A 23921-nucleotide genomic window follows, 5' to 3' on the forward strand; every position below is an offset into this window, starting at 1 on the left:
GCAGACTCCAGGGATTAAACCTGGGCTTTGTCCCTGTATCACCAAGCAAAATATTAAAGAATGGAAGCAAATTTGTAGAAATTTAAAAACATCATTTACTGACAGGAACTAATAATGATACTAATGATGGCAGAAAAGCTCAGCCCAAACAAAATGGATGTTTTGTGTTGGCAAGAGTATTAAAACAGGACTAATTAATTAATATGATAATTGTTATTCCCTGCTAAAAAGCATTCCCTCCTCACTTTATCAGTGATATATATAAGGAAATCTAGGTAAACGAAGAAGAGAGTAGGATGAGGAATTCAGCTATTTTTGCCTGATATAATTGCAAGAGATAATCAAAGTATTAGCTTCATTGTATGAAAGAATGTGAAGTTTATATTTAATCTAGCTCTGTGCCAAGGCCCCAAGTTTTTCAGCCTCCCCATTTTTAGCTTAAAATAGATATACAGTGGAATGCTTTAAAGAAGAGTGACTTGAGTATGAGAGGGAAGTGAGAGGACTCTATTTCTTCACTTTGCAGAGCTTGACGCCATTTCTGAAAGCTGAAATAAAGAGCAGGGCACCTTTGGCTGTGACCCAGAAATTGCTTGTTACGAAAGCTGAGCGTGCCCAACAAGTGACCTTGAGTAATTTTATAAAAACCAATCAACCATCATTGTTTTTACTTCCCCCTTAAAATATATAAATGAACACAACTTTACATGTAATCACTTCTTCCCATTAAACATCTCTTTTATTTATTGGAAAGGGAAGTAAAAGAGACTTTTAGCAGCTAGCTAATGTTTGCAAAGAACATCAAAACCTGCTTTTGGCTAACCCTACAATTAGCCATCCTCTGTAATAACCACAAAATAATTTGCGGTGTGTGTGTGTGTGTGTGTGTGTGTGTGTGTGTGTTAAGAAAAACAAACGCACAGTCCTAGCTTATTTTCTCCCTTGCAGAAAAAAATTTAAAGTGTAACTATTTTACCATATAATAAGATTCTTCAAAAACATCTGGCTATACCTGCTATCTTCAATTCTTTCTTTCCATTCTCTCTTGAACGCTCCCTGGCTGGGCCTTTGCCTAACCTCTCCACCAAAACTCCTCTTGTCAAGATCACAAATGGCCAACCCATTGCTGAATCTAAGGCCCTTTGCTCAGTCCTCACCTTCCTCGAGAAGCTAGAAGCATTTGACATACTTGGTAACTCCCTCTTTCTTGAAACTCCTTCTTCCCCTTGCTTCCCCAGCACTGTACCCTCCTGGTTTTCCTCCTACCTCCTGGGTTTCCCCTACCCAGGTACCTCTGTTGATTCCTCATCATCATCCCAACCTCTGACACTTGCAGTGTCCCAAGACTCAGTCCTCTGACCATTTTTTCTTATCAGTTTATATACACCACTTTGGCTGTCTCATCTTGTCTTATGGTTTTAAACACCATCCTAGGCTAATGCCTGATAACTCCCAAATGTATAACCTTGGTCCTCAACTCAAGGCTCATATATCCAACTGCCTACACAAGATCACTACTTGGGTGTTCCATAAAAAACAAAAAAATCAAACTCATTGCTATCAAGTCAATTTCAACTCATGGCGACCCTACAGGACAAAGTAGAAATGCCCCATAGAGTTTCTAAGGAGTGGCTGGTGGATTTGAACTACCAACCTTTTGGGTAGCAGCCATAGCTCTTAATCACTACTACACCACCAGGGCTCTTAGCCTTCTCAGTTTAGCATGTCCAAAATATGAACTCCTCATATTGCCCCGCAGATCCTTCCACAATCCTTCCCAACTCCATAAATGGAAATTCCATCCTTTCAACTGCTCAGTCGAAAAACCATAGAGTCAATTTTCCCTCTCTCACCCAACAACCAATCCTTCAGAAAGTTTTGTACATTCTACATTAAAAATATCCCCATAATCCAACCACTTCTCACTATTTCCACATCTGTCTCTGTGGTTTCAGTCACTCTCATCTCACCCCTGGATTATTGTAACAGCCTATGAACTCAGCTCCCTGCTTCTGCCCTTGCCCTTCACTGCAGGGTCTATTCTCAAAATAGCAGCCAGTGTGATTTTTTTAAAAATGCAAACCGGATCATGTTACCTCTCTGCTCCAAAGTCTCCAGTGGTGCCCCTCACACTCAGAAAAAAGCCTACCAGACCCTACAGGGGTTGTCCTCTCTGACCCAATCTCCCTCTACTTCCCCCTTGCTCACAATGTTGCTGCCACATTGACCTTCTTGTTCTCCCTGCCTCACAGCCTTTGAGCTTACTGTGTGCAAATCTCCCCACAAACAGTTACCCCCACCTGCCTTTCTTGCTGAATTTTTCTCCATACTACTAAGTAAATCTAACAAACGATATAATTTGCTTACTTATATGAGCAAACTCCACTAGACCAGAAATTTTTGTATATTTTGTTCACTGCAGTAGCCTCTGTGTCTAGAACAATGCCTGGTACATGGGGAACATGACAAGTGCTCACTCAATATTTGTTGACTGAAGGGAAGTTGAAGTTACGAAAGTAAATGAAGTCTCTTATGGAGGACATGTAGCAACAACAGAAAAGAAATTAAGATAAAAGGAACTTTAGAACATCAATATTTAAAGACTAGAAGAAAGAAAGGAAGTAGCAAGATTCTTGAGAATGGGCTGAAGAATTAGGAGAACGAAAAGAAGACTCAGAAGATTATGGAAACACAGGCTCCAGGAAGAGTTTTAAGAACTTTGAAGGTTGTAGTTGATGGTGTCAAACACTTCATGCCATTGTCGGTAGGGTCAGGGAGGAAGAGGGCAGAGCTCGACTGTGCTGAGTTAGGACGTGAATGACAGGGGGTGAAATGAACCCAGAGATAATGACTCCATTTTTAAGTGGAGGGAAAGCCAGAGATGGATGGAGGCAAAGCCCAGTGAGGGATCCAAGGACTCCAATTAATATGATCAATCTGTGTCACCCAACTGGATAATTCATTTACCCGGAGCTTGAACTATCTAAATTTTAGATGTAAATTATGCAATTTACTATCTCTATTGATTACTCTCTAATCAACTTCCGTGTCAACCCTAAATAATTCCTTTAAAATTTTAGCAGCCTGTATCTTGTACATTTCAGCTGTTAAATAGTCAAATGGATAGTCTAGGGAGACTTTGGGATTCCCTTCCCCTGGAGAATTGTAGGTGATCATTCATTCTGGGATACTGCTCTGCCTGGACAAGAAGGGCCAGCAGTGTGATCTGGGCACATGTGGGGTACACTGCTGTAGTCTACTGCCCTGTGCTGTTGTGGGGTGGGGGCCGGGAGGAGGTGAGGCAGAGAAGAGTGGCATGTAGGGAAGGCAGCTGCAGCCCACAGCCTGCATGGTGATGGGGATGCACATAGCTTCCTTTGTTGGCAAGATCCGGATTAGACTTGTGCCTGATCCACTGGAGCAGAGTCTGGGAAGCCTTCGAGGTGGGCTTGTCCCCAGCCAGAGAGGCGGAAAATCAATTTGGCTGGCAAACGAGAGCCCCCAAGAGCTCAGTCCACGCTCCATAATCCTATCCACCAGCAGCTCAGGATATAGATGCCTCAGCCCTCACATATTCATGGTGGATGTGAGGCATAAATCAGGCTTTAAGGATTGGGGCAATGAGAATGGACTCTCTGGCTGGCTACTAATTAATCAAGCACAGAACACCTAAACCTAGCAACCTGGGGCCGAGCCACGCACACACAGGCACAGGCTGCTCTTACTGGTGCTGCGTTTCCCATTTTTTTTTTGTTTGTTTGGTTTTTTTCTTTCTTTTTCATTTCAATTAAAACAGATATCGGATGAAATTTTCCCCTTTAGCTGGTGCTGCTTACGCACCCCCCTGTTCTTCCTTTAATTAAAAAACATGCTTATTGCAATACTTGCCAGAATCACTTCAACGGTATTTTAATTGTAATGTCTCTGCCTGATTAAAAAAAGAAAATATGAACTAGAAAGTGTTTGCAAAAATATTCTCAGGATGCAGGAAAAGAATCAGACATCTCCCTGGAATGGATACCACATTCGAATTCCTTAATTAGCCTGGTACTGCCATCAAATGGGCAACATAGAGGGAAAACATATCTGAAATAAAATCACCACTCAAGAGTTGCAAACAGCAGTTGGGAGAAACTGTTTTCATCAGCTCAGATTTCCCTGACAGGACAGGGAACCACATCCAACTAAAAATGCCGTGCTCAGGATAAGCACATTTAATATGGCCAGCCAAGTTCCACTGTTCTTTGCAAAGGGCCACATAGCCTTTGGGAGAAGCGTAGCTGGGTTAGGTGAATTGGTTTCCAGTCCTATACAGTTTCCTTGATTGTTTTAGGTCAGTGATCTCTCAGACTGCCTCAGAATCACCTGAAGGGCTTAAAACGTAGATTGCTGCACCCGACACCCAGAGTAGGTTAGGTGTGTTCCAAGAATTGGCATTTCTAGAAAGCTCCCAGGTGATGCTGATGCTGCCTATAGGGGCCCACACTTTGAGAACCACAGCTATAGGTAAATAATACAGGTAAATAAAAGTAAATAAAAGTGATTATGTATCCACAGTCTTATGACATTTGCTATCATCTAAAACAGGCTGAGAACTACAAGGCTGGAATTACAGATTAATTCATTTATTCCTTCAACCAACATTTACTAATGATCTCTTATTTTCCAGACCCTCTAGTAAGTGCTGAAATAAAGATGTAAAAAATACAATCTCTGCTTCCAGAAGATCACAGCAAAGCTTAATTTTCCAGGGGGATGGAAAGACCCTAGTTTCAGTGAATTGATCAACTTTATAGATAACTGAGAAAGAAGATAGAGATTATAACTCAGCCTTTTGCTTTTTTAATAAAAAGAAAAATTCATTAAGTTAACTTTTTAAATGAATTAACTCTACTAATTACTAAGTGTAAACATGTCCATGGAAGACAAAGTGTACAGAAATATTCAGAGAAATTCAAATGCTGAGATGTGAACATATGCCTTTGTTATTATAGCTACTGTTATCAGTTACTATTTAACTAAACCTTGATTTCCTTTCTGCTTCCAGAAAACCATTACTTCCTTTTCCCAACAGCGCTTTAAGGTATTTAAGTGCTCACAGTGCTCAGCCATTTCTTGGATTTCTAAAAAAGACATTTCAGACTCCAGAAAGAAAGCTATTTCTAAACAGAAACAGGTTGGAAGAAAAAAAAAGAGTGCTGTCTTTTCCCCAAGGTCTGTACCAGCCAGGTAAAACTCTCCCTAGCTACCACATTACTCGATCATTCAAATAATTTTCCTACTTCTCTTTATCAAAGTTCCACTAGCATTGACCAATCACATTCTGACCACTCCTACAATCTGATACACTCCTCTGAGCAATTTGTTTGTTCAAAAGGTCCCTAGAATAATTTTTCTCTGAATATTGTTAACGTGAGTTGGCTATAACATAATAATTTCAGCAATGAAATATAATAGCTGTTTCCTCATAACATTTATTTATTTTTAAAAAATGAGAATATTCCTACCTTTACCTGACCCCAGGAATATTTATAATAAATGAGAAATAATAGTAATTAAATCCTCAGTCTCCAATATATTTTAACCTGCACAAGAACCCCATGTACACAAGTATTCCAGATTTCTAGTTACATGCCCAGTTCTGGATAAACCGAATCTGGGCATCAATAACCAACAAAGGAGATCCAGAGGTAAGGAGACACCCAGTCCTCAAGGACTGTATAAACCAGACTACAGAGTTTAGACCTGCTCTTAGAAGCCAGTGAGGGGAAGTTTTAAGTAGGGAAGTTTGAAACAATTATCTTTCATTACTGAAAATATTATAGCTTCTGTGCTAGGAAAGGACTGGTCCTTTTCAGTAGCATTTTTCATGTTACAATATCCAAGTTGTCAAGACATGAAACTGTAAATTGTTTAATATCTATCTATCTGTCTGTGTGCCCATCTACTGAAAGCATGTCCTTTCTCACAGCAATGGCTTATCTTTCATTTAAGGCTAATCAAGTGCGTCTGGGACCGTTCTCTGGAGGTAATAACGTAAGTCATTGTCTGCTGGGGAAAAATAAGGCATTTCAGAGCCAAGTGTCCCCCACATTAAAAAGCCCTTGTCTCTGATCTCCTGATACACAAATACTAAACGAAACTAGTCACTGTCTGGGCTACTCCACTAACATCTGAGGATAGCAGGAAGGACTCTGATTATAGAGAAATTCTTTGAGTCCAATCCTACCTCTTCAGATCAAAAACTCATTCACTGATTCATTTAACAACTCTTTGAGTGCCTATTACTTGCCTGGAGATGCTGGCAGTATCACGGTGAACAAAAGCAGACCTGGATCCTACCTTCTTAAGCTTATAGCGTAGATCACACCTTCCCCAAAGGTAGAAAGGACAAAAAAAAAAAAAAAAGGCTGAATACTAAATTTGTAAATAACTGATTTAAGATTAATTCAAGTTTTAGCCAATTAAGTCTATCAACATTGCTTAGCTTTTAAAAAACTAGTTAATTCTTTCTGATGCTGACTTCTTAAAAAGGCTTCCACTTTAAATTAAATGATCTAAATTACTGCACAGACCAGCCCCTTATAGAGCACCATGCTTACAGATATGGGAAGAAAGTTTACTATTTTACTGCATTGCCGCCATGGGGTTGCGCATACAAAGAATATTAATGTCTACTAGAGGTATATACAAGCCACTCCCTTCCAGCAATGGGAAGAGAATGAACACCATTTCTATTTTGCGCGTTGATTTAAGAAGTACAGCTTTATCCAAAGCCACAGGAGAGTCTGTGTTTGCCTCAAATTTGAACTCAGGCTCCCAGTTTGCTGACCAAACTTCAGTGAATCAAGCTCGCTGTATTACCTGTGCATAATCCTCCCAACCCTTGCCTTGAAGGGAAGCTACTTTTCAACTGAGAGAGAAGGAAATTGAACTAATCTCCTTTTATAACCAACTTGCAGATAAATTACTTTTTTTCCCTAAATTGCATTTATTTTGTTGTTGTTGAGAATATACACAGCAAAACATACACCATACAACATTTTCTGCACGCACAATTGTGGTACAATTGATTACTTTTCTATATGGCCTTTCTAGCCATGGTCTTGTAACTCCCACCCAGGTGATTGTGTGATAGGGTAATTGTGGCCTACTAAGAGGATTGGTCAGTTTTGCCTTAAAAGAGAGCCAATTTCAGAGCAGAGAGGGCAGCCCACAACCACCAAGGAAGGAGAGGCCAGCAAGAGAGACCTAGCAGCAGGAGAAGGTGCGGCGGGCTTCCTGGCCCACAGAGAAAGCAAGCTGAGTGCCTTTGGGCAGAGACTGAGGGCCAGGGAGAGGTATGCCTGGGAGCACAGCTGGGGAGAGGTTATCCTTATGGAAGAACTATATCCTGAGTGTTCTTGAGCCTGAATTGTAACTGTTACTTCCCTAATAAAGCTCATAATTGTAAGTATGGTCTGTGAGTTCTGTGTGGCCATCGCAATGCAATGAATAATCAAACCCAGTAAAGAGCGCTGTGGGAGGGACAGTTGGTGTCAGAATTAGTAAAGATGGCAGAGAGAAGAGACTTGTCTGGCCTTCACCTCATAGGAGTCAGCTTTATGCTGTGATCTTGGTTCTCTTTCCCCCTGATGGGGCTGGAGGAAGTCAGACACCTCCCCATGCCTTTTTCACAACAATTCAGTGACACTGTTACATTCTTCCAGGTGTGCAACCTTTCCCTCTTTTCTGCGTTGTTCCTCCCTCATTAACATAAACTCACTACAGATAAATTACTTTAAACTTATCAATTTGCAACAAACTTTTCCAGCCACAAAACTCTCTCATGTTGACCAAGATATACTAATAGTTATGAGAGAAAGAAATGTTTGGACAAAATATTTCATTTTTATCAAAACTCCAAGATGCCTTCAGTTGGATTTCCTTTAAATCCAAGCTAGTATTGGTGACGCCTTGAAATTAAGCAGAGAGTAATCTGCCTAGTGACTCACACAGGCCTGATGCACAGAAGCCAGAGTTCCCAGTTCCCAGGGAAATCCTGCTTCATAGCAGTCCCAGGTCCTTTCATTGTAAACATTATCTGAAGCAAGCACCTACTGATTCTGAGGATGGTTCAGACCTAACTAGAAGGAACCAAGAATATAACCTCTGAGATAAAAAAGACTGTGCTGGACACAGCACTTAATACTTTCTCTGAAATTTTCAAATACTTACTAAGAACAAAAAAACTCTACAGTGAACCTGATGGTTGATCAAGAGAAGATGTTCCATCTCCATAAGCAAAGAATATGCATTTCTACTCTGTAGAAATCTCAAATATAATAGACTCAAAAAGATCTGGGTGTCTTCAAAACTGTGGACTAAAAAAAACAGTTTAGAGAAAATGAGACCACTTTCCAAATTGCACCAGAAAATCATGCTTCCATGAAGTCAAAGTAACAAGCACCATGAAGGCAACAAAATGGATCAACTCTGCTACTTCCACCTCTCTATCCTTCCCCCTTTTGCAAGAGAAAGAAAAACACTTCAATACACATTCTGAAGATAACTGAGACAAGAACAATGTAAGGTGTTTATTATCTAACTAATTTTATCAGTAATCCATTTTACTTTGTACATAGAAGCAGCCACTACCTGTGAATAAAATAGAGAGTTAGGCCTGATAATCTGCTATCGCTTCTGTTACCCTGTCAGTCCAAAAGAAATAGCAACAAGCATTAATTGAATGCTTACACTGGAGCAGGCCCTGTGCTCAGGGCTTCACAAATATCCCCTCATTTAATACTCAAAACACTCGTAACAGGTGAGCAACATAGTTTGATGCTGGCACACAATAATGAACAATAAATGCTAGCTATCATTGTTAATGTCTCTGTTATTATAATCAGGCATTATCCCAATTAGGAGAAACCTGAGGTTTACGGAAGATGTTGTGTATTAAACTGTGTCCCCCTAGAATATGTGTTGGAATCCTAATCCCTATCCCTGTGGATGTAATCCTGTTTGGAAATAGGGTTTTCTTTGTTATGTTAATTAGATCACACCCGAGTAGGGCGGGTTCTAAATCTAATCACCTCCGAGTTATAAAAAAAGCAGATTAGACACAGACCCACACACACAAATGAGGGAAGACATGCTATGTGAGGATCGTCTACAAGCCAAGGAACCAAGGAACGCCCTGAGCAACTGACAAAGAAGAAATCAAAATGGCCGAGACCCTGATTTGGACTTTTAGCCTCCAGAACTATGAGAAAATAAATTTCTGTGTTTTAAAGCCACCCACTGGTAGTATTTATGTTACAGCAACACTAGGTAACTAAGACAGAGGGTAAGCAACTTGCCCAAGGTTGCAAAGCTAGTAAGTAAATTCAGACTCAGTTCTTTGTGGCTTGAAAGCTTGCCAAGCACTTAACTGCTTTAGTATACACCACTAGACCAAGAAATAGAAAATCACATTAAAGGAAACCAGTACACTATCAAGCAGCAATAGAGACTGGATACAAGCTTCTGCTCAAGCATTTTAGAGAGATGGCATTGTGAGTAGTAAAAAACTATAAAATGAGTTCCTTTTGAAAGTCCAACACCAAAGAGAGAGGAGTTTCTAGAGTTCATTCTCCCTGATCAACCCTTTATTAATCATTCTCTCCAGGCCACTTTACATCCAACTGCTTGACCACCAGATCAGAGAGCGACACATTGATTAATTCAGGAAATATGAATGCTTTCCAACTACAGACCACAAGCCTGAGATCCTTGCCTGGGATGCTTAATGGCTATGACGAGAGGGTAACATTCCTTCTTTGTTATTATGGCTCATCATAATTACTTGGAATAAAAATAATAAATTTTAATTCAGCGATGCTTATGGCCGTTGGGCATCTTAACATAAAAGAACGAAAAATATAATTAACTAAATCAAGGCAATATGCCTATTTCCATCCCAGCTCATTAGTATTAATTGATTGGGCTAATTCTCTTTTGTGTTTAACAGTACCCCTAAATAATGGGAAAAAAAAGAAAAGGATGGAGGCAAAAAGTAGACAAAAGTTCTGGATCGTACATTAATTAAGGTAAAATCATAATAAATATAGCTGAAGATCTTATCATGGTCACAAAATAATCTGCCATTTTTTCAATAAAGTTCAAGGACACTACACATAGCACCATAAATAATGTTGTCTCTGGTGCCATTTCCCCATTGCCTCAAAGAAATTTACAACCCTCCTTCCTACTACGTAAGTTGCACTTCTAAGAAAGAAACATCAATTCTATTTTATAGATGGAAATATGAGTAAGGTGCAGATAGAGTTCAAGAATTTTGAAGGCTCGTATGTAGAAGTGTTGGTTTTCCTGACGTAAGAGCCTGGTCCTCTATAATAAGGATGCTGGCTTCTGTGAATGGAAGACTATTAGAAAGGATGCAACATCTTCATAAAGTAGTTTCAAATGTAGCTCTTAGGTGATCTAGTTTCACTTTTATTTAGGACTAGTCCTTTCCAAAGTGTATACATACTTCATGGAGAATGTATTCTTTGCAATATTGTGGAAATGGCCAAAAAAAGCCCTTCCACTATAATACTCTGTATTTGGCTTGAAATGTTTCATGCTTTTTCTCACCCTAAAGAAGATATCAGAATAATAACGAAAATTCTAGTCAGCTATTTGTCTGATACCAAAAATGGATATGAAAAAGATAGAGAGTAACACAGATATTCAAAGAGTGAATTGCTGTTGATGATGATAATGATACTGATTCAGTCTTACATCCGAAAATCTTTTTATTATCCGTCAAGTGCTTTCACATGTATTACAGACCAGGAGAAAACGTTAGAGATTTCGAGCTACACAATATCAACAAGATATTCATGAGTTGGGGTTCTTTACCAGTGAAGTCATTCTCCAAATGCTTTTTAGAAACACACAAACAAAAAAACTTACCAATGGATTTTATATTCCTAACAATTCATAGTGCTCTACACACATATGTGTGCATGTCATATATGTATATATGTATGTGTATGAGTCAATGAGAATAAGTGAGAAGAGTGAAAGTGTAAGTTAGTTGAGAAAAATGATATTTAAGAGAGCAAAGGTTTGCAAAATATACTTCTTCAATTTCATCCGGGACTGAATGCTACACCTTGTGACTTTTCTATTCATTCAATAATCTATATTTTTTCAACCTTCATCATGTATCAGGTACTGTTCTAGACCATGAAGTGAGAGTAAATAGTAAAGAAATTGGCAAAAGCCTTTGCCTTTTTAAGCTTATTCTAGTGGAGGAGAAACACTTATGAAAATAAAAAGTAAATGTTTACATCATCTGGTGATAAGTGCTATGAAGAAAAGTAAAGTAGACTAAAAGGATAAAGAGTGACAAGGAGTGATTAAATTTAGAGAAGATGGCCAGCAAGACCTGTGTGATACAGTAATATTTTCTCAAATTGCTGAATGAAATGAGTGAATTAGCCATGTGAATATCTGGAGGAAGAATATCCCAGGCAAAGGACATTACATGCAAAGGCCCTGAGGCAGGTATGTGTCTAGGGTATTCATGGAAGAGCTGGATCAGAGTGAATGAGTGACAGAAAAGAGGAAGATGAGGTCAGTGAAAGAGATTTGATCATGGTAAGGACTTGGGCCAACATGCATCTGTCAGTTTGTCATACTGTGGCAGCTTACGTGCTGCTATGATACTGGAAGCTTTGCCACTGATATTTCAAATACCAGCAGGGACAGCCATGGTGGACAGGTTTCAGTGGAGCTTCCAGACTAAGCTAGACCAGGAAAAAAAGACCTGGCAGTCTACTTCTGCAAAAAAAAACGGCCCCTGAAAATCTTATAAATAGCAGCAGAATATTGTCTGATATAGTGCCAGAAGATTAGTCCCTCAGGTTGAAAGGCAGTTAAATGGTTGGAGAAGAGCTGCCTCCTCAGAGTAGAGTCAAACTTAATGACATGGGTGGACTAAAGCTTTCCGGACCTTCATTTGCTGATATAGCACAACTCAAAATGAGAAGAAACAGGTGCAAACATCCATTAATAATTGGGATGTGGAATGTATGAAGGATGAATCTAGGAAAATTGGAAGTCATCAAAATTAAAATGGAACACATAAAGATGATCGATATCCTATGCATTAGTTAGCTGAAATGGACTGGTATTGGCCATGTTGAACCAGACAATCATATGATCTACTTATGCCAGGAAAGACAAATTGAAGAGGAATGGTGTCGAGTTCATCAACAAAAACAAGACTTTAAGATCTATCTTGAAGTACAACACTGTCAGTGATAGGATAATATCCATAGGACAAGGAAGACCAGTTCATACTATTATTCAAACTTACGCAGCAACCTCTAACGTCAAAGATGAGGAAATTGAAAATTTTTACCAACTTCTGCAGTCTGAAATTAATCGAACATGCAATCAAGATGCATTGATAATTACTGGTGATTGGAATGTGAAAGTGGGAAACAAAGAAAAGGGTCAGTAGTTGGAAACTATGGCCTCGGTGACAGAAAAGGCACAAGCGATCTCATGATAGAATTTTGCGAGACCAATGCCTTATTCATTTCAAATACCTTTTTTCAACAACATAAACAGAGACTATACACATGTACCTCACCAGATGGAAAACATAGGAATCAAATCAAATGCATCTGGGGAAAGAAGACAATGGAAAAGCTCAATATCATCAGTCAGAACAAGGCTGGGGGTCAACTATGGAACAGACCACCAATTGCTCATATACAAGTTCAAGTTGAAGCTGAAGAAAATTAAAACAAGTACACAAGAGACAAAATACGACCTTGAGTATATCCCATCTGGATTTGGAGAACATCTCAACAACAGATTTAACGCATTAAACACTAATGACTAGAGACCAGATGAGTTGTAGATGACATCAAGGTCATCATACATGAAGAAAGCAAAAGTCATTAAAAAGACAGAAAAGACCAAAATGGATGTCAGAAGAGACTCTGAAACTTGCTCTTGAACACTGAATAGCTAAAGCCAACAGAAGAAATGAAGTAAAATTGCTGAACAGAAGATTTCAAAGGGTGGCTAGAGAAGACAAAGTAAGTATTATAATGAAATGTGCAAAGACCTGGAGTTAGAAAACCAAAAAGGAAGAACATGCTTGGCATTTCTCAAGCTTAAAGACCTGAAGAAAAAAATTCAAGCCTCGAGTTGTAATTTTGAAGGATTCTATGAGCCAAATATTGAACAACACAGGAAGCATCCAAAGAAGATGGAAGGAATACTCAGTCATCGTACCAAAAAGAATTGGTCGATGTTCAACCATTTCAGGGGATAGCATATAATCAAGAACTGACGGTATTAAAGGAAGAAGTCCAAGCTGCACTGAAGGCACTGGCGAAAGACAGGGCTCCGGGAACTGACAGAATAACAACTGAAATGATACAACAAATGGATGCAGCACTGGAGGTGCTCACTCATCTATGCCAAGAAATTTGGAAGACAGCTACCTGTCCAACCAACTGCAACAGACCCATTTTTGTGCCCATTCCAAAGAAAGGCAATCCAATAGAATGTGGAAATTACTGAACAATATCATTAATAACATACACAAGTTAAATTTTGCTGAAGATGATCCAAAAATGGTTGCAGCAGTACATCAACAGGGAACTGCCAGAAATTCAAGCTGGATTCAGGAGAGGATGTGGAACCAGGGATATCACTGCTGATGTCAGATGGATCTTGGCTGAAAGCAGAGAATACCAGAAAGATGTTTACCTGTGTCTTATTGACTATACTAAGGCATCAGACTGTGTGGATCACAACAAATTATGGACAACACCGCAAAGAATGAGAATTCCAGAACCCTTAATTGTGCTCATACAGAACTTGTACATGGACCAAGAGGCATTCATTCAAACAGAACAAGGTAACACTGCTTGGTTTAAAATTAGGAAAGGTGTGTGTTAGGGTTGTTTCCTTTCACCATACTTATTCAATCTGTATGTTGAGCAAATAATCGCAGAAACTGGACTATATGAAGAAGAATGTGGCATCAGGATTGGTGGAAGACTCATTAACAACCGTTATATGCAGATGAGACAAACTTGCTTGCTGAAAGTGAAGAGGACTTGAAGCACTTACTGATGAAGATCAAAGACCACAGCCTTCAGTATGGATTACACCTCAATATAAAGAAAACAAACATCCTCACAAATGGACCAATCAGCAACACCCTAATAAATGGAGAAAAGATTAAAGTTATCAAGGATTTCATTTTACTTGGATCCACAGTCAATGTCCATGGAAGGAGCAGTCAAGAAATCAAAGGATGTATTCCATTGGGCAAATCTTTAAAGTGTTAAAAAAGCAAAGATGGCAGTTCGAGGACAAAAGTGTGCCTGACCCAAGCCATGATATTTTCAATCGCTTCATATGCAAGCGAAAGCTGGACAATCAGTAAGGAAGACAGAAGAAGAATTGAGGCCTTTAAATTGCGGTGCTGGCAAACAATATTGAATATACCATGGACTGACAGAAGAATGAACAAGTCTGTCCTGAAAGAAATACAGCCATAGTGCTCCTTGGAAGTGAGAATGGGGAGACTTGTCTCACATACTCTGGACGTGTTATCAGGAAGGACCAGTCCCTGGAGAAGGAAAGACATCATACTTGGTAAGATAGAGAGTCAGTGAACGAAAGGAAGATCCTTGATGAGATGGACTGACATAGCAGCCGCAGTGAAAGGCTCAAACTTAGCAATGATTGTGGCGATGGTTCAGGACTGGGCAGTGTTTTGTTCTATTGCACAAAGGGTCGCTATGAGCCGGAAACAACTCCAGGCACCTGACAACAAGGACTTTAGATTTTATTCTTAGTAAGATGAGAGGCCACTAGGAGGGTGTCAGGATAAAAGTAGTAAGTTCTGACATATTTTTAAAGGATGTGGATGATAAACTGTTTGGGGTTTATTTTAGCATACAATTCGAAAGCCAAACACCTGTGACTTAAACACAGGAAGGTTTATTTTTCTATCACAAAAAGTAGCTTCAGAGTTGGTCAGTCCAAAGCTGGTCTGACAACTCCATGGTCAGCAGGGCCCCGGGTTTCTTTTATTTTTCTGCTTTCCCATTCTTAATGAGTCACCTCATGGTCTAAGATGGTGGCTGACAATGCAAATACTGTATTTATATTCCAGGAAGGAAAAAAAAAGAAGAACAAAGAAGGAATACTTCCTCCTAGGTCAGCTCTACTGTAGGAAAGCTCCAAGATGTCCCATACTTCCTCTTATATTTGATTGGCTAGCTCTTGCTACAAGGCTATGTGTAGCTACAAAGGAGGCAAAGAAATACAGCTCTTTAGCTGCATATACTGCGCTCCAAATAAAACTGGGATTGTGCTATTAATGAAGATAAAGAATTGGAAACATAGAAACCAATGAAGAAGCAATTTGAAATGGTCTGGACAAAAAATTATGGTGGTTAGAGCAAGGTTGGTCACCAATGGAAGTGTTGCTATATGAAACACATGTTGAAGATCCAGCCACCAGAACTCACTGATTTGGCGTGAATTATTAGAAAAAGATAAAGGTTTAGGATGCTGTCACACTTATTGCATGAGCTGCAGAATACATGCAGTTCCATTAACTGAGATGGGAAATTTCCACAAATTTTGACTTGTGTGTATAGTGATATCTATGTGATAAAAACACATCTTAGACAGAAATAATATGCTCTTTGCCTGCTCTCCATTATTCAACTCTAATCTCCCATCCTCGATGTCCTAATCACTCCAGTCTACATTCTGCCTTTACCACCTGCAATGCTTATTTTAGAACTAGAAATTATACTGTCTTATATTTGTCCTCTAATTATTTTTCTTCAGTGATATTGTACATTACTGCCATTAAAATATTATTCCTTTTTTTTTCTTATACTTTACACGAAGAGTTCCTAGGCCACTTTAATAAGCACTCACAAATCATCTATTGAAATTTGATCTGTATTCTTTCCTGGTTCTCATTCTTTCTAGAAGCCATGAACCATATCTCCATGACAAAAATCTCAGCGTTTCACTCTCGGCAACCCTGCTGCCTGCCAACACCTCCTGTAGTCTATTTGTACAGAAACTGGTGTCCATTACTTAGTCTCACAGTCCTACCAACTGTCCCACTCCCCAAGGGAGGAAGGGGACTCTTCATTTAATTCATTTTTCCCCTCCACAGGGTAAGAATATTTTACTCTCATATCCTAAATAATATAAGGATAAAATATTGCCTAAACCAGGAATATTCAAGAAAAACACTATTGGGAGGTGACAGGTTTGGGCAAGTGTTTGGGTTGCTAAGATCTTGATTTCTGTAAGAATGAGAAGCCACGTGTATGTTGTACACATACCCCAATCTTTCTCCTACCCTTTTCTCTCTCTCTGATCCCTCTTTTCCATCTTTGGTTTCTGGCCCTCTCAACATCGTTCCTTGATTGAACATTTACCTGGAACTAACAGTACATCCCAAAATTCAGCTGGGCAATTTTTACCTGGGAAACGTCTTCCAAATAGTTGCATAAATACAAGGGCAAGACCCTAAACTACTGAAGGACATGCCATCCTCCAGCAGAATTTGACTCTTGTAGGTACAGCCTTAGTTAAAGGCCTGCAATGAGCAACTTTTCTCTAACCCAAGGCTTTAAGTCTATGCTTTTCCCTTGTCATTGTTATGTTAGGTAGCTTATGGGTGTCAATAAGGCAACATTCCTCATAGCCACTGGCTACACACACATATACACGCGAACACACATGCACACATACATACACATGTAAACACATACATGCAAGCACACACATACACATCACAAACACAGGGCAAAGGCTGAGCTGACGTACCAGTTTTTCCCCTCAAAGGGCATTAATTAACTGATTTAGCATGAAACTTCTCCTTGATACTGGAGAACAACACAGCTTCCAGAATATAGATGGACAAAACACCTAATCAACCCCCGAAGACGTGGGCCCCAGACTCTCTGTTAGCCCAAAACTAAAACCATTCCCGAGACCAACTCTTCAGACAAAGACTAGACTGGACTATGGGACATAAAATGATACTTGTGAAGAGTGTACTTCTTAGCTCAAGTAGATACATGAGATTAAATGAGCAGCTCTCATCCGGAGGCAAGATGAGAAGGCAGAGAGGGTCAGGAGCTGGTTGAATGGACACGGGAAATCCAGAGTGGAAAGGAAGAGTGTGCTGTCACAGTATAGGGAGAGCAACTAGGGTCACATAACTATGTATGTATAAACGTTTGTATGAGAGACTAACTTAAATTGTAAACTTCCACTTAAAGCACAACAATAAAAAATTTTTTTAAAAAATGCCTAATCAGAAAAAAAATATTTTCTTTTGCCTTCATGTAGTTGTGCTTTCACTTCCACAAGAACAAATGCTTGTGTAAGTATTAAATATATTTATAGTAAAGAACAGTGTTTTAGTGCAGAGTTTTATAGGTAGCCACAACTAATCACATTTCCTAAGCAATTTTCATTTGCCCATGAAGACAGACACTTTGATAATCATTCCTTATCTTCCGCCATTGAAGTAGACTAGTTTTTATTCTAATTTAACAGATAAGGAGACAAATGAACAAAGAGGTGAAATAACTGACTTAGTCATTTGGTGATATGGTGGAAAAGCTGAAATTTGAATTCTCAGTCTCTTCCAACTTCCTAGACCCTAGAGCTATGTGACCGATTTTGCAATAAGAAAGCCTGTTTATATGACTTTCCATGGGACCAAAAAGTCAAAACCACAACAGGGTAAAAACAGGAAGACATTGCTTTCTTGGCAGGGAATTTCAAAGGCAGCAGCATTAACCGATTTCAGGGCATTTTGGTATATTGTGGGAGCTGCCCTGGATAAGCATGACTACAAAGTGCTTGAATAAAGAATAAAGAAGCATATTCTTTGAGAAGGCTGTTAACCTTCTTGTTTTGAAAAAAATTAAAATAATCAAGCTCTGTGCTTATAAGAGTCAAAAGAAACAGCTTTCACTTTGAACCCTCTGACCACGTCTTCCTTTTCATAGTAAGATCTCAATTTGATCTACAAATAAATTGTTCAACCAAGTTCTGGAACTTAACCAAAAAGCTCCCCCCGCCCCCGCCCCCGCCCCCAAGCGTGGTAGAATTGCATATATAATGCCAGCAATCTGTAGACTCCACAGACCTTTAACGTGCAGGAAGTTGAGGATGCTTGTGTTGGTGTCCAGCAGTAGCAACTGGCCACTCTCCACCGTGACGCTGTCGCCATCTTGTGGCACTCTTTCAGGAAACCAGCTGTGAGCCCTCGACCATCTTTGGCAGAAGTGAAAGGAAAAGTTGGCCTGGAAAACAGATAGTTTTTTTTGTTTGTTTTTCTCTTGGTTGTGTTGTTTTGTTTTGCATTTGTTTTAAGTAGGATAGTATGGGTGATCCATCAAGACAGAACTTCTTAAAGGAAAGTTAAATACAACTTTAAAGGTCTCAGTAAAATTAGTTTCCCAACCCCTACTTCCTCATACAACTAATCCAAACAGGGAAAACTAATGAAGCGGCGGTTATACTTGAAGTGCCTCCGTGTAGGACCCCTGGAATTCTCCAACGACATGCTGTTGCGTTTTCTTACCTCCCCCTCCCCACATCCCCCCGCCACAACACAGGGCCCACTTCCACCTAACAGATGGGGTCGATTCCATTTTTTATTTTTACAGACAAGTGTTGAGTCTTGGATAAAAAGTCACAAATAGACTGGAATAGGAGGAATTAAAATGTTCTGCTTGATGGGTGGTATTTTGCATTATGTAATTGGTATCATTTTTCACTGGCTCTACTGCCAAGTGTCCCTGTTTTATAGGAACATTCCCCTTCCCAAGCGCTCAGATCCATCCTCCTACTCCTCTTTTTTATATTATTGCTGCCTTCCCCTCTATGCTCAGTGTATCAGTGCTAAACAAATCTCGTGCACAGGTGAAATGACCACTGACTTCAGATGACAAGTAAACAGCATGGAACCTTCCAGTCAGGGGCAGGGAGTGAGGCTGAGAGAAGGCACCCAGAGGAGGAAGCAGCCCCTCTCCATCCCAGCCTTCAGTCCTCTCTCAGAACTTTTGGCTTTCCTTTTAATTTGCGGTCACACTGAAGTCATGCGTTTTTCAAAACAAGGATGGAAAACCTCATAAAGCACTCAGCACTCAGCTCCTGCAAGAAGTCGAGAAGATGCCTAAATGTCCTGTGCAGCTCTGGAACTATAATTATGATGTTAGCTGCTGTCAAGTCAGCCCCCAACTCATGGTGACTCTATGCACAATGGGATCAGACCATTGGGATCCACAGGGTTTTCATCAGCTGATTTTCAGAAGTAGGTCACCAGACGTTTCTTCCCAGTCTGTCTTAGCCTGGAAGCTCCACTAAAACCTGTTCAGCATCACAGAAATACACAAGCCTCCACTGACAAACAAGTGATAGCTATGCTTGAGGTGCATTGGCCAGCAATTAAACCCAGGTCTCCTGCATGGAAGGAGAGAATTCTACCACTGAACCACCACTGCTCTCATAAGTATGACAAATATATTGAAATCAGTATAAACCAAAAAACCAAACCCATTGCCGTTGAGTCGATTCCAATTCATAGCGACCCTATAGGACAGAGCAGAACTTCCCCATCGGGTTTCCAAGGAGCAGCTGGTGGATTTGAACTGTTGACTTTTTTGGTTAGCAGCTGAATGCTTAACCACTGTACCACCAGTGCTCCAACTCATGATATAGGCCAAAAATTTGCATCATTAATAGATACTATGCAACTAAAAATAATAATATTCTAGTTTGGTTTGATTTACTTGTTATTTCCATATAATTGTGTTTACTTGAATTATCCAGCATTTTAATAATTCAAGAAATCAGTATAGAGAAGGTGATTCCCCCAAGGTAATACATACAACATGTGTATGTCTCTCTACATACAATTATTCCACCCTGCTTCCATCCAAATGTGAAGCTTGATTTCCTATAAAAGAACTGCCTGCAAGGCCCTCTTATGAGGTATTAGATGCAGATGGGAAACCATTAAGAAGGGAAGGCATGTTTATAATACCAACAACTTCACCTACACAGAGAATAGTGCCCTGGAGTATTTTTGAGAGAGAAAATAAAAAATATATTGCCAGAAGAGCCAGGAGACTTTCTAGGACCCCCAGGACAATAATCCCAAGTACTACCCTCAACCCAATCACCTATAAGTTTTTGGAATTAGGAAAACCATAGTCTTTTCATTTTCTACATCTACAAAAGAGAAATAAAAGTCTATGGCTCCTCTAGTGTAAGAGATGGAAAGACATAAGACAGTGATAACCAATCCCAACACCACAGAGAGAAGAATGGGAACATCATCGTGAGTCACACGAACTATGTCTCTATGATGACTATCCATAGACTCAAAAAGTAGTAGAGCATTTTAACTCTAGATGATTTCACACTGAAGGTGGTTATGTTGCTGTTGTTGTTATGTGCTGTCAAGTCGATTCCGACTCAGTTATAGGGAGGTAACATTACAAAAAGTGTCTCTAATAAGGCTATATATTATACATTCTTATAATCCCTAATTCACTCCTGTAGAATGTATAAAGAGGAAAGGGAGATGAACAGGAGGAAACTAGAGTGGAATAAAGTGGTGAAAGCATGGAAAAGGCTGAAATGGATAAAGAAAGGAAATCACCTACACAAGAGGGTGAATATTTGAAGAAGCCTGGATTTGTAGGTCAGACTCCAGAGAGATTCTATCTCTTCATTTAAGGATGCTGTTTCAGACAGTGCTTCTCAGCTTAGAGCCATTTAAAGTACAGATTCCTCAATGCCATCGCAAACCTACAGAACCAAAAGCTCAGGACGTGGGGCCCAGGGATCTGTAATTTTAATAATCTCCTCAGATGAAACTGATACATTAATATTTGAGGACCAATTCAAGAAAACGGGCAAGAGGGGAGAAAAATATATCCAAAAACAGAACCAAGATGTTTTCTCTAAGCTCAAGGGTTTAATGGAGACCAGCAAGCTGCACAGGGTGGTGTGTGGATGGGCTATAGGAAGTATGAAGAATTCACCAGCACAGCTCTTTCTGAGACTCTAACTTGATGGTCATGTCCACAGCCCAGCACAGAACTACACAGATAATCAAAGCTCATGGCCCTCAGAGTGAAAAGATCTAGAACAGTCAGACATTAATGAGCTATTTAAGGGGATCAAAGGAAGATCATCCCATTGTGTCTTTCATTAATTAATTTCATAACATTTTAAATCTCTTGTAATTAGCATGGATGCTTACTATCTAGCTCTATATATACTTTAAGGACTTGATCTCTTATTCTGAAGCACCTGTGTATAATTAGGTACACTCCATATGTTACAATCAGGGCTTCGAACTGGTTTGTTCTGGTTCAATCCCTTGTTGAGAATTTGCATTTCCACCCCAGATATACTGAATCAGAATCTACATTTTAACAGGATCCCTCTACTAGTGGTTCTCAGAACTGGTCCCTAACCAGCAGCATTAGCTTCGCCTGGGAACTTGTTAAAAATGCAAATTCTCAGCAGGGGTTCAAAGCATAACGAACCTGTTCAACGCCCTGGTTACAACATCTTGGCCGGGTCTGTCAACCTTCAAAAACTGCTATCTTCAGGGAAGAAGACAAGGATGCCCTTTACCACCACTCTTATTTAACATTGTGCTGAAAGTCCTAGCTAGAGCAGTAAGGCAAGAAAAAGTAATAAAGGGCATCCAAATTGTAAAGGAAGAAATAAAACTATTCCATTCACAGATGATATGCACAGAACCCCAAAGATTCTACAAGAAAACTACTGGAACTAATAGAAAGATTCAGTAGAGCAGCAGGATCCAAGATCAACATACAAAAATCAGTTAAATTCCTGTACGCCAACAAAGAGAACTTCTAAAAGGAAGTCAGGAAAACAGTACCATTTATAATAGCCCCTAAAAAGATAAAATACTTAGGAATAAATTTAACCACGGGTGTAAAAGACCTATATAAAGAAAACTACAAAACACTATTGAAAGAAACCGAAAGAGAACTATATAGATGGGAAAATATACCATGCTCATGGGTAGGAATACTCAGCATTATGAAAATGTTAATTTGACCCAAAGTGATCACATATATAACAAAATCCCAATCCAAATACCAACAGTATTCTTTAATGAGATGGAAAAACTAATCACCAACTTTATATGGAAAGGAAAGAGACTATAGATAAGCACAGCATTACTGAAGAAAAAAACAAAGTAGGAGGCCTCACACCACCTGATCTAAGAACCTACTATACAGCCATGGTAGTCAAAACAGCCTGGTACTGGTACAACTACAGACACACAGACCAATGGAACAGAATCAAGAGCACAGATGTAAATCCATCCACCTACGGTCAGCTGATCTTTGACAAAGGACCAAAGTACATTAAATGGGGAAAAGACAGCCTTTTTAACAAATAGTGTGAGCAAAACTGGATGACCATCTATAAGAACATTAAACAAGACCCATAACTCAAACCATACAGAAAAACTAATTCAAAATGGATCAAAGATTAAGAGGGCAAAACGGTGCTCTAGGCAGAAGCATCACGCAGTCCCTCCACAGCAAAGATCTGAAAAACTAAGCCAATGGAGAATACAATGATCCTGAAACCCTAAAACATCAAATGAAGAGATAAAGAACTCAGCCAAGCACCAAATGGAGTGATAAAACTGACAGAGAACAGAGAGCAAGGAGAGATTCATGCAGAGGTCCCCTACCAGCTAACGCAGCGCTGATCCGCCATCTCGGACTCCTATCGGAGACCAGCAAACAGGGGGTATGAGAAAGCAGCCTCACGGAGCTTCCAGCGGGAGACAAAACAACCAGTAATTGATGATATACGTTTTCCCACCCCCCACCCTTCTTCATCCCGACTCAGCCTCCTCTACTTCCCATGGCCACAGTCTCTTGACCAGGAAACAGCAGCTGCTTGGATTCCACACACCCGAACAAGTGGCTGTCTGAGTGCCATTTGTTGGCTGCTGGTGTTGCTTTTTTCCGCTTCTTTTTATTTCTTCCTTGCCTCTCCCCACCTCCCCCTCCTTTAGCTCAAGTACCTCGCTCCATGCGCCATCTTTGCTTCTTCCTGAGGGGCTGCAGAGCTCCGGTAATTTGTGATATACGCTTTCCCACTCTCTACACTTCTTCACCCACACTCGGCCCCCTCTGCTTCCCAAGGACACAAGTCTCTTGTCCAGAAACACCAGCCCGCACTAGCTGGCTCTGACTGCCATTTGTTGGCTGCTACTGTTACTTTTTTTTTTCCTGCTTCTTTTGACTTCTTACTTGCCTTTCGCCACCTCCCCTTCCCTTCGCTCAAGTACCTGGCTCCGTGCGCCATCTTTGCTTCTTCCTGAGGGGCTGCGGAGCTCCATTCGAGTATGGAGCTGCTTCCTGGTTTGGGCTGCCGTGCTGGTGGCATCCCGGGGCTTTTGTTCATTTGTTTGTTTTGAATTGTTTGTTTTCTTTTCCTTTTCTTGAGTTGGGAGCCCTTTCTGGCCAGGCTGAGCTGCGTGGCAGGGAGATGCCCGTTCGGCTTCCATAGACGTGCAGAGGGATCCCTGAGGGCGTTTTTTTTTTTACATTTTTTTTTTCTTTTTTCTGTTTCTCTGGGGGCCTTTCTTGTTTTTTTTTTTAATTTGTTTTGTTTTGTTTTTCCTCTTTTTCCCTTTTTGTCTTTCTTCATTGCTCAGTTTCTCATCTCTCTCTATCTTACTTCTCTTTCTGTTCCCTGAATACCTGGCGTTGTATAGCTCTACGCCTTCTACCCAGGCTGTACGGCAACACCCGAGAGCGACTTCCCCAGACCTCATAGCTGCATCG

At 40.0% G+C, this 23921-nt stretch overlaps 1 protein-coding gene across 1 annotated transcript in view; it reads right to left on the reverse strand.

The window, feature by feature from the left end:
* LOC101361563 (PKHD1, fibrocystin/polyductin) overlaps window positions 1-23921 on the reverse strand; it is a 413510-nt gene that overhangs the window by 238818 nt on the left and 150771 nt on the right. The window contains exon 24 of the mRNA XM_023742674.1: window positions 18206-18362. Coding sequence (XP_023598442.1) covers window positions 18206-18362 — 157 coding nt within the window. The remainder of the gene's footprint in view (window positions 1-18205; window positions 18363-23921) is intronic.

Source organism: Trichechus manatus, unplaced genomic scaffold, assembly GCF_000243295.1.
Source record: "Trichechus manatus latirostris isolate Lorelei unplaced genomic scaffold, TriManLat1.0 scaffold00215, whole genome shotgun sequence".
NCBI classification, from domain to species: domain Eukaryota; kingdom Metazoa; phylum Chordata; class Mammalia; order Sirenia; family Trichechidae; genus Trichechus; species Trichechus manatus.